At 30.4% G+C, this 11,783-nt stretch overlaps 1 protein-coding gene and 1 non-coding gene across 3 annotated transcripts in view; both read right to left on the bottom strand.

Moving 5' to 3' along the window:
• Nucleotides 1-299: 299 nt before the first annotated feature.
• Lac1 (laccase 1) overlaps nucleotides 300-11,783 on the bottom strand; it is an 85,064-nt gene continuing 73,580 nt past the window's right edge. For both annotated transcript variants that reach the window (XM_076402095.1, XM_076402094.1), the window contains exons 11-13: nucleotides 3,388-3,649; nucleotides 892-1,025; nucleotides 300-737 (exon numbers count right to left, since the gene is read on the bottom strand). In XM_076402095.1, the coding sequence (XP_076258210.1) occupies nucleotides 537-737; nucleotides 892-1,025; nucleotides 3,388-3,649 (597 nt within the window). In that variant the 3' untranslated portion in view covers nucleotides 300-536. The remainder of the gene's footprint in view (nucleotides 738-891; nucleotides 1,026-3,387; nucleotides 3,650-11,783) is intronic.
• LOC143196757 (U6 spliceosomal RNA) lies at nucleotides 7,989-8,095 on the bottom strand. Its single transcript, XR_013005825.1, has one exon. It is a non-coding gene; the product is annotated as a U6 spliceosomal RNA (small nuclear RNA).

The raw sequence follows: 11,783 nt of genomic DNA, 5'->3' as shown, positions 1-11,783 counted from the left end.
TTTTCAATGGAAAATACTTTTTCTTTCTTTCCTTACGTTTCACAGAATGTTTTCTCGGTAAATCTATGTTCTCCAGGATAATTTTGTTTATTCCCCTAATAAAAAATATCAGAGCTGAGCTACACAAAGCTTGGCATATATACTCACTATTAAAATAATGAAGAAATACTTCCTGAAAAACACAGGATTGGGCAATTTGAAATACTGTATTAAATATACATTTATTACATAAAGTGGACACTTAATCGTATAACTAAAATACTTTCCATTATATTAACACTAAAAGAAATAAATAAAACTCTAGTTCGAAAAATTACACCCTATATAATATTAATATAATTAAATATTTACAAATACATTACAAAAAATATATATAATAATATAATTTACTATATTAGGAACTATAACTAAAGAATTAATAGTTATCACAATAAGAGTCAGTCAATTTTTTTACAATAATATTCAATACATAATTACAATTAATATTTTCCTATAAATAACAACGGGTTGTGCAATAAATTTATCTAAATATTAATTTAAAAGAAGATATTAAATAATGTTAAGAGAATACAAGCAGAAAAGGTGATGATAGAAGCTGAAGAGGCTACGGGATCCAAGCAGTAATCACCGAAAAGAACTTTCTCAAATTTATTAATAAAGTTATTTTTACTGCACAGAGGTTTGTTGTCTGATGGTCCTTCTATTGTTGAGTTTTCATTTTGCATGTATTCATATTCCTGAAAATATCAATAAAATTAACCGAGTACAAAAAATATTATATAAATTGGAATTTAAATCCATTTTCTATCGGTTCTGATATAAAACAGTTGCAAGAGCCACTAAAGCAGAGGTGTTATGATTAAAAGCAGATTGCGTTGGCCGCTCACTTACTTCTGGTAAATAGCTTCCGCAGCGTGGAAATCCTTCGGGAACCGGCAGCATTTGACTGTTTTTTCCCACACGGAAGACCAGAGCCATACCTATTTCGGCGTGAAATTCAATATGGCAATGAAATATCCAATAACCTGAAACAAGAAGGGGAGACTGCTGAATTGCGAAATAACGTTATCCTGAAGGAATATTTCCTGTATTTAATTAACTAAGATGCAACCTATATACAGGGACGATTAGAAAATAATGAAGTTAAACTGTGTTACTGTATAAATAATCGAATATTATTAAATTATGATGTGAAAATGACATGTATTTTAATGTATTTTGAAACAATCAATGGTCAACATGTAGGTGTTGGTGCCAGACTAAACGCCATCGATCAGAAGAAGCAACTACTGGTAAATATTGTAAATCTATTAACAGTGACATTAAAAAAGTAGTTGGGATATTCATAAAGACACACGAGCAGAAAGCGATGAAGGGAGTTCTTCGTGCAGTTTTGCATCAGTCTGCTTTGTCATGACTCGCTCTAGGGTCTAGCAAATCCAGAAAATTCATTTTTTGATGACAGACCAAATGGATGAATTACGAATAGCAATAAAATAATTAAAGTATATTAAGGTAACGTGCAATGCGGGTTGAGAAATATTATTTTCGCTGATACAACTAAACTCTATTCGCTGATACAGACCTTGGCACTTCAACCATTCTTCATGACATAGTTTGCAATGTAGGCCCAAATGGCATGAAAATGAATGAAAAAGTTAGGTTAATTTATTTTCTATAATTATAGATAATTCTTAATAATAACAATTATTCTAATTATCGATAATTTTTTTAAGTCCCTACATGATAGCGTAGATTGTAATGATTTGAATATGCCCGTCGAGGAAAAGGTAAAATATTTTCTCATAAGTTTGTACCGAAAACCCTTTTTGGAGAATATACAACCAACAACTTCAAATACAAAGAGTGGAAACATGAAAGAACGCCAATATTATAAGTACTAAAGTACCAACAGCAGCATATTGGTTAAGAAGTTAAGAAGAGGAGAGAATCTGTCACCCATAGTATATATTAATGATGATGAATATAGTTAGTGATTTAATAGGTAACAAGAAAACGTTATGTTCGGTCATTTCATTCATTTTATTCGTCAGTCCTCCATCAGTTTGTTCAACTATATCATTAGCTAAATCTAAACAATAGCACTAAATATATAGGAAAATAATGAATGATGATGGACTATAATGATGAATGTTCAACTTTATCGATAATGTTGAAGCATTGTTGGACTTAATCTAAAACATGCTTGAAATCCTTAGTAGTATTTAGGAGTACTTATTTTGCATCGATACTGACGATACGCATGATTAAATTTTCTTCTTTCAAATGGCTTTCAATCACTAAGGAATTCTCATATACAGTTAGAGTTTTATTTTATTTCAAGAATATCCAAGCAATTTCCAGACTTAATTATACGCCTTTAAACATCTTCAATATAATCGAAGGTTTTCGACATTAAAATCTTTAATATTCAAATTCATTATTAAAATAGTAATCCTATTTACTACAAGGATTCTTTATGGTAATTTCATGATAGCTAAATTTTTTGGTCGATCTATCTATTTATAATTTTGATTCTGATGAGTCTCAAGTCTTCGCTAAATATAACACACGAAAAGGTCTATGTTCCATTTGCTTTTAAAATAATGTAATTCTTAAAAACATATAATCTAGATATATACATTAGCATTTGGTTAAAATATACTTAACGAGAATAAATATTAACTATTTTGAAGATGTGGCAAAAGCATTAAGGAAAATGCAATCAATAAATCTAATTTTATAAAGAAAAATGAGCACAGATAGTAAGAGAGAAAACTAAAGAGAAATCAAATTGACTCGGCAAGGAAACAAGGCAACGGGGGAAATAAGAATTATATATAAAATTGTAAATATTATCTGCAATGAAAATAAAATACAAGTACTTTACTTGGATATACACTATAAATTAGGTGAATTAGGTTTCCAGGGGATAGCATAGGAAGTTTAAAAATGAATGTAAATATAATAAAATAGCTCTAACATAAATATTGTGGCTGTTTAATTAACTATAGTTTAAGTACTTCGATAATATACGCACTAAATGTTATGTACAAAATAAACAAAAAATTAAAGTTAAATGCGGCAACAACGCGACTTTTTCACGTCATATATTTAGATTATAGTGAGTTCACTATATTATTGGATAGACTATATATTTGTTTATTAAATAACTACTGCTAATAATTATGATCATGTTTATATAAAAAATTAATCTTGAATAAAGTATAATTTTCAAACAAATCATGGAGTAATGAACTCACACTGAGACAATTAAAAAAGCGAACGATATTTTAACTACGTTAAATCTTAAATAAAATGGGTTATTTTCAAAATGCGCACGGAGAAAAAATGCCATTAAAAATGCTTTTAACTCGGCTAACTTACCTGGATTAGTAGCGTGGAATCTCACAATCGTATAACCACCATCCGGTACAGTTACTGTATCCTTTATCGGGGGATTTAATAAATTTCTCTTGACCAGACCTGCACGGTCTCTGTCTTTCACCTGTTGAACGGTTATGTTACGTCCCACTCTCTCCATTGCTACTACCCTGAAAGCGTAGCCGTGTAGATGTAGGGGATGATTAGCGTCATAGGCGAATCCTTCGTCTATAATTACCAGCTCGACAACAGCGTTTAGTGGTATCTGTAAAAATAACATAATTTTATAACATTTAATTTGATGAAACCATAAATAAATACAAGAAAAAATTATTGAAATGTACATTATATTAATAATTATATAAAAAAAGCACAAATATTCATAACGGAACTTAATAAATGTAAAATATTTCATAACAAATACACTATATCACTATATGACATATGACAACCTTAATAATAAATACACTATATCTATTTATTATTAAAATTGTGGCTCAATATGGGCTCCGAAACACGGTCCTCGGTATTAAGCATACAAACTAGCCAGTAACCAACTTAGAGACAATCCCAGAAGACATGCGGTCGTACCCTATCTCGTTGGTTGCATGACTGGGATGGTTATTCCTTGTTGGACTCTCCACTATTGCCTATAAAGACATTTACAATTACAATCACAAACATAAAGTACATCCATGCCCCAGCAGGATTCGAAGTCGCGACTATCGCAACACTAGGAGAACCGTCCTGTCGCTTTGATCACTGCACCAACCAAGTCGACTAATTGTATTTCACTATTACGAAAGATTTCTGGAATAAACCAATACCAGACACTCGATATTTTTTTCAAATTATGTGCCGTTCAATGATAATTATTAAAACAACGTCATTTATTAGGAAAAAAAAATATTTGTAGCAAATCACTTCTAAGATCACTCTAATCACATTTTTGGGACACCAAAGTTTCTCAAATCAATAAACCATGAGATATCATAAATGTGACAAAATAAATATAGGAATAAAAAATTAAAAAATAAATAATATCAAGAATTTTGAAAGACAACAAAATCAACTGCAAATCCATTCTATGTATTTGGTATTAAAAAAGATGTAACTCAATAACTGGCACTCGATGACGAAAATTTAACATAAATGTTATTAGCCTCAAAATATTATATGTCATAGATTTTATACCGAATGCTTTAACAAAAACAGAACTTGAAAAATATTAACATTCAAATCAACATAAAATATGTACCGAATATCAGAATCAAGCGAGAAAACTAACAAAACGGGACATTACTACCTAAGGTCGTATCTAATAAGTGTTGTTTTTGATACAGCAAGAAGAAAAAAACCAGTAAAAAGCGAACGTCTGAAATGGGATTTGTCTGAGTGTATGATTTGTTGAAAAAAATATGATTTACGTAGAAGGAATTTCAAAAAGATACGAAAATATGACGAGGACAAGAAAAAAACGTGACCTATTTGTTGAAATGTCTATTCAACATCGTACAAAAGGTGATTGCTTCTAAAAATAATCGCACAAAAATATGGTAACAACACCGTTACAAAATGTTTTAAGATTTCTGTTTATATAACTAGTATTTTTATCGGCTTCAATTGGTTAATATATATAACCAGGTAAAACATATGTTTTATTTCAACCAATAATGAACACTATTAACTATTAACTGTATAGTTAAAAAAAGTGTTAAACATTTTCATACTGCTTTTATTATCCTATAAAAAAACTTTTGTTTTGTTTGTTTAATTAACATGAAAGTAATGTATGTTAAATAGCAAGTCAATATGGGGTAAATATCGAGTTATAAACATCACATTATTATACCGACTAAGTGAAGAAGCCATTATCATCCCATAAAAAACTTTTGTTTTGTTTGTTTAATTAACATGAAAGTAATGTATGTTAAATAGCAAGTCAATATGGGGTAAATATCGAGTTATAAACATTACATTATTATACCGACTAAGTGAAGAAGCCATTATCATCCCATAAAAAACTTTTGTTTTGTTTGTTTAATTAACATGAAAGTAATGTATGTTAAATAGCAAGTCAATATGGGGTAAATATCGAGTTATAAACATTACATTATTATACCGACTAAGTGAAGAAGCCATTATTATCCTATAAAAAACTTTTGTTTTGTTTGTTTAATTAACATGAAAGTAATGTATGTTAAATAGCAAGTCAATATGGGGTAAATATCGAGTTATAAACATTACATTATTATACCGACTAAGTGAAGAAGCCATTATCATCCCATAAAAAACTTTTGTTTTGTATGTTTAATTAACATGAAAGTAATGTATGTTAAATAGCAAGTCAATATGGGGTAAATATCGAGTTATAAACATTACATTATTATACCGACTAAGTGAAGAAGCCATTATCATCCCATAAAAAACTTTTGTTTTGTTTGTTTAATTAACATGAAAGTAATGTATGTTAAATAGCAAGTCAATATGGGGTAAATATCGAGTTATAAACATTACATTATTATACCGACTAAGTGAAGAAGCCAAGAATGGATGCAAAACGTATAAATATCTCTAGAGCAGTTTTGATGCCCAAAATAATAAAATTAACGTTCCAATTATTACAGCATACATTATATTCATTGGATTTGGATTTATAAACATGACGAAGAATGGAAGTTTAACGGAATTGTAATTACCCAATCAAAAGCCCATTTTAAAATTCATACTATACTAATAATTACTACCTAAATAGAATATGCCTAAAATAAATTACTTCTACAAGCAATAATTAATGACTATCTTATAAATTATAGGAAGCATCTGTCCTGCAGAAGACTTTTTATTTCAAAATGAGTCATTAAGGATAAAAACGACAGTCGTCCAATTGATATGCCTACAGTCTTAGTAATACTGTTTTTAATCTGTTTTTAATTTATTGGGACTACTAGAAACGTTTAAATACATTTATCAAATATTTAATAATATATTTGGTAACAAGTATTAACTCTCCTAAAGACTTGGAGTATTTCATCCTTTTTTTATTTCATAAAAACTAGTAGATGGTTATTCTTTTGTTGGATTTCATCAAATTTATGCAACCATATACAAGAAATTATTAACCGTAACAAGATTTAAATTATGAAAATGAATGCGTGCGTAGAACGAACCAATAATACACTATATATTGTTCACTCTGTTAAATAACCTAATCTCATTATTGAATTTGGTGGTTTTGACATTTATCTATATAAAATATAATTTTCTATATAGTACTATTGAGTTATTTGAAAAAGTACAAAAACATAAAATGTTCTAGCTAAATAACTAATATATTAAGTGTTTCTCATTTTTCATCAGAATTTCTACAGTCTAATCTACTATCTAATCTTTCTACTATCTAATCAAACATGCGTCGATCTAAACAAGTGGTAATCGAAGGCGCATCTCTGGTCAGTATGTGTAGCCGAGCATTATTATGCAAGAGAATGCAATTTACCTTCTTTTACAAGCTATTACTGGATATTTTTACTGCAATAGCTCGTTAAATGTCTTCAATTAACATCGGTAAACATCAGTATTTATTTTATTATTTATTTATTACTTTAAAAGCCCATTAGCATCTTGGGCTATTTAGGGTCGAGTTATACAAAAATGACAATGACATTCAAAAATAATATATAATACAAATTACAATTGAGAAGAATTTCAAGAGGTGGATCAATCCAGCGGCTGTTAAAAAGTTGAAAAGCATATCCAAATGCTTGGGTTGGACCAGTCGTTTTAATGACCTTGGCATTCCGAGCTGCCGTCTCAGTACCTCAAACTTTTCACATTGCAGAAGGATGTGCCTGAGACTCTGTTGTGTTTGGCATGCGTCACATTGTGGGTCCTTTTAACAGATGCTCGTACGTTATGCCCTATTCGCCGAGCAAGGATGCTCAATTGGAACCTATTGAGGTTGTTAATATTAGGAGATTGGTGAAAAACCCCTTGATTTCCCACAACTTGATATTTTCCAAAAGGAGATCTTAATTTAGTTGATCCAATTTTATGTATATAGTTTTTATATGTGTTTTAGCATCTTTCTTACTGAATAGAACACTCAGTTTGATTGAATCTTCCTTTCTGCTTGCCAGATAGTCGGCTCTTTCGATACCGGGAATTCCCCTATGAGAGGGAATCCATAGATAATTTATTCTTACTCCTCTCCTCTCCAGTGTTGTATGTAGCTCTCTGATAACTATAACTAGAGGGTGGACTGTCTTTACTGAAATCAGACTGTCTAAAGAACTCATTGAGTCTGATACCACAAGTATTGATGCGCCCACCGACAGTCCATCCAGGGCAGATAGGGCCTTATAAATGGCCAAAAGCTCCGCGGAAAAATGCTATTAATTGTAGGAAGTCAAAAGTGCTCCTCAAACAGTCCCGAAGTGTTTGCGGCACCAACGAAATCTCCCCGTTTAGAACCATCCGTATAAATGGCGAAATTATTTGGATAATTCTCTTCAAGTGTCTGGACGAAGAACTGTTTTACTATGGATCAGCTAATATATTCTTTGTTTAGTACATTCATGGCTAGATTTATAGATATATTGGAGTAAAATGTGGAACGCTTCACGATTTTGCATGTCATCCTTACACAGGAGCCATGCTAATCTACTCTGTATCATTCCAATTTTAGTATATGTACCGCCGACGTGAGTACCGGTAAACATCAGTAGTAACAATAATACATTACACCTTGCTGATGCCGGTATATGTCCAGCAAGACTATGGTCATGATTATTCCACTTCGTCAAGTAACTCTCTGAATGTTCACTGAAAGTTTGAGCTGGATTTTTTCCCAGTAAATCTTGCAATTAAATTTTCTTCGAAGTTTTTTGGTCCTCATTTATCATTGACATCCAAGTAAATCCATTTTAAATCATTCGAATCAAAACTGACAATTGGGATATGATAGAACACCATCACTATAACTTTCTAAAAGTGTTTAATGGGTTTCGGCACCGGATTTTTAAAAAATAACTCAATAATACTATATAGAAAACTATATTTTATCTAGATGAATATCGAAACTATCAAATTCAATAATGAGATTAGGTTATTTAACAGGTGCTTACATTGTTACTTCGCATTTTTATTAATAGATATCCCTGATAAAAGTACAAACTGCAGGAAACTGAACAATATATAGTGTATTATTAGTTCCTTCTGCGCACGCTTATTTTCATAATTTAAATCCTGTTACGTTTATTATTTACTGATTCTAGAGTTATCTATTCACTTATTAATAGACAACAATAAGTTACCCAACTTAAAGTTAGAATTAAATTTGTATATATTTGTATGTATTGCATATATTGCATGCATTTGTATATATTAATCATATTATTCATCATATAGTGATTAGCGGATATTAAAAATATGATGTATAAGTATGTACAATTGATAGGAATATGTAAAGAATGGGTACGATGTTGCAGACACCGTTCTGGTTTGGAGTATGAAAAGCACTGGCTATATTAAAATATATAGAAATTATCTCAAAAACTATCACTCACTAATCTTTTTTAAATATAAATTTTAATAATCAAAAAAAAATATTAATAAGTTTAAATTGCTATATCGCTGAACTTTATAACAAAAGTATCATATGTAAGGTTATTGTCAGAACTCTAACAACTTCAAAACATAAAATATAAGCATATTAATAATTCGTAATTTCTTCTATTTGTCCCATGTGCCATCTAGGCAAATTATGTAGTTAGTTTCATTTTATCTATATATTTTCATTATTTGATATATGTATTAATATCATTTTTATCTTTTTTACATATTTTTCCCCTAAAATATATATTGAAAACAATAAAATTGAATAAAAAGGTGCTTTGAATTGAGTAAAAAAACAAGACTGCCAAACTTATGCCACAACATAAAATTACATGTCCGTGGTCGGTTTACATACAAAAAAATGGCGAATAATTTACCGTGTTAGAATTGAAACTGATAGCGGGTAGATCCAACGAAAGTAGAGTCTAAAATATTTGAATATAGTCTATTCAAAGTTTATTTGTATATGTATTTGTATATGGGTCATCATGATGTTTAATGTATTGCCTGCCGCAATTTGTAAATTCATTTTAGAATCTGACAATATTTTCCTTCTTATTTTATTCCAGTTAAACAGAGACACAATGATGTCTGATTATTTCGAACGCAGAAACGAATGAGCCTGTCAAAGTCGTTTTTCAAATTTCAATCGTTTCAGTCAATGGACTATATATATTTTGTGTCGCCGATCTGACGACTATTCATGGTTGCTTGATATGGACGTATTTCGTTTCTGGGGGACATATAAACAAAAATTTAAGACCTACAAGTTCTTCCTCTGTATAAGCTTGAACCGTGAGAAATTCCGCGCCTCTCGATGCTCCCGTTTTGCTAAAAAAGGGGCAAAATTTTCGCTAAGCCGATTAATATATAGAAGAACAAGGTATTTTAAGTTGTTTATTAAACAAGAAAGGTAAATTAGTATATTTGAGTAACTTCTATGATTTGCACAATATCTATTGATACGAATTTGATTTTTTTATGAGGTAAGTTCTTCAACCTTCAGTTCCGGTTAATGTCTTAAAATATTGATAATGATTAAAATATATTTTGACTAATTGTTTTTCACATAAAAACGATATATATTAGTATATATAATTTAGATAAATTTACTTCTCAACGAAACTTGATACCATAAACAATTGAAACATCACACATAACGAAGCTAAATTGAAATGTTAGTCATTTTATTTAAGTGTGCATGCGCTAAACCAGCCAATAATACCTTATTCACTTCCCAGTGATTTTAAAGGTACATGGAAGCATCAAGTTTCATATATCCCTCGTAATATAAACACAAACAAAAGCATATAGAATAAAATAAATAAATCAAAATACATAGAATTACGTTTAATAAAAAAACATAAAACAGATAATGTAACGTATGACGGTGTGCCTTTTTTTCCTTTTCCCAATGTTCCCGAAATATCCTGATTTTATTTCGGTGTAATTCGGTCAGATCCCAGTATTAAAAAGTTTGCGCCGTGGAGCTTTCACAATTGGATTAGGCCGCATTTAAACAACGATAGGAAATCAAATTTAAAATAAAATATGTAACGGACTTTAGGCCTTAGATACCGCATAATCCGATTTCGCAATATTTATATTTTACGGCAGAGGAGACGACCGGTAATTGGATGATTCATTTCGGACGGTCATCAAGACGTCGCGGATGATTTCGATGAAAAATTAGATACGCGAAAAAGTATTCCGCGTTTTTAAATTGTATTATTCGTAGAAAAGAATCGATTTCAGAACACCTAATTGAATTTGATAGTAATACTGAAACATATTCGCGGATTTATTTCATAATAAATATGTTTTCCTTTGGCCATATATCCAATAACACACAAAGTGAAGTTACGGAATTCTAGACTAGAAAAGTCAACAAACGAATTTATGCATATTATCTAGAATTTTTAACTGTGGAATCAAATGGTAGTCGAATGAGGCCAGATCTTGTGAATATGTTACGCACGGGAGAATTTCCCATCCTAAGTTAAAGAGAATCATCTAAGTCAGTCGAATATCCTGATACAGTAATATGACTTGCCAGGTTCCTTCATCAGTAAATAACCTATTCTGATCTACTTCCATGTTTCTTAACTCCAATAGATATCCAATTCAAGTCAAGGAAAATAAGAACAGCCAGAAGAAGGTAATAAAAGAGCTAAGGATCCTACAGATAAAAAGATACTTAACAAAAAAAACTCTGAAAACTGAAAGAAGTATCAATGAACTTCTAAGTTCAAGAGCTATCAACATATAAAAAGTCACTCGCTCTGGAGGACAATAAAGGAGAATAAGAACCATCTATCACCTAGAACCCCAGAACTATCACCCCAGAACTAACAATGGACCATGGGCTAGAAATAATAAATAAAAATCTGGGATAATAAGATCAGATAACTTAAAATGTGATATAAGTATACCAAAAAAATTAAGCAAAGATATAAGAACAAATGCAAAACAATTACCGGAATTTGATCTAATCACTGGAAAAATGATAAAATAAAAAATCCTAGAAAAGCTATAATAAAACTTGCCAACTTAAAAAATACTGCCTTTAAACTGAATCATTGTTCACGCTTATCAGAAAGAGGAGGAATTGATAGGACACCAAAGCCTGGTACAAAACTGCTGAACAGTGCTAAATACTGGAAACGTATTACTCTATTAACAATTGTATCGAAACTCTTTGAGAAAATATTGCTCAAGGAATGAGACCAATAATAAAACAGAATAACATAATTCCGGACCATCAGCATAACGACCATAGAAAA

This window comes from Rhynchophorus ferrugineus, unplaced genomic scaffold, assembly GCF_030347505.1.
Source record: "Rhynchophorus ferrugineus isolate W39M unplaced genomic scaffold, kcgeb_rfMv2 rfM4, whole genome shotgun sequence".
NCBI lineage: Eukaryota > Metazoa > Arthropoda > Insecta > Coleoptera > Curculionidae > Rhynchophorus > Rhynchophorus ferrugineus.
This window is presented reverse-complemented; position numbering and strand designations above follow the sequence as displayed.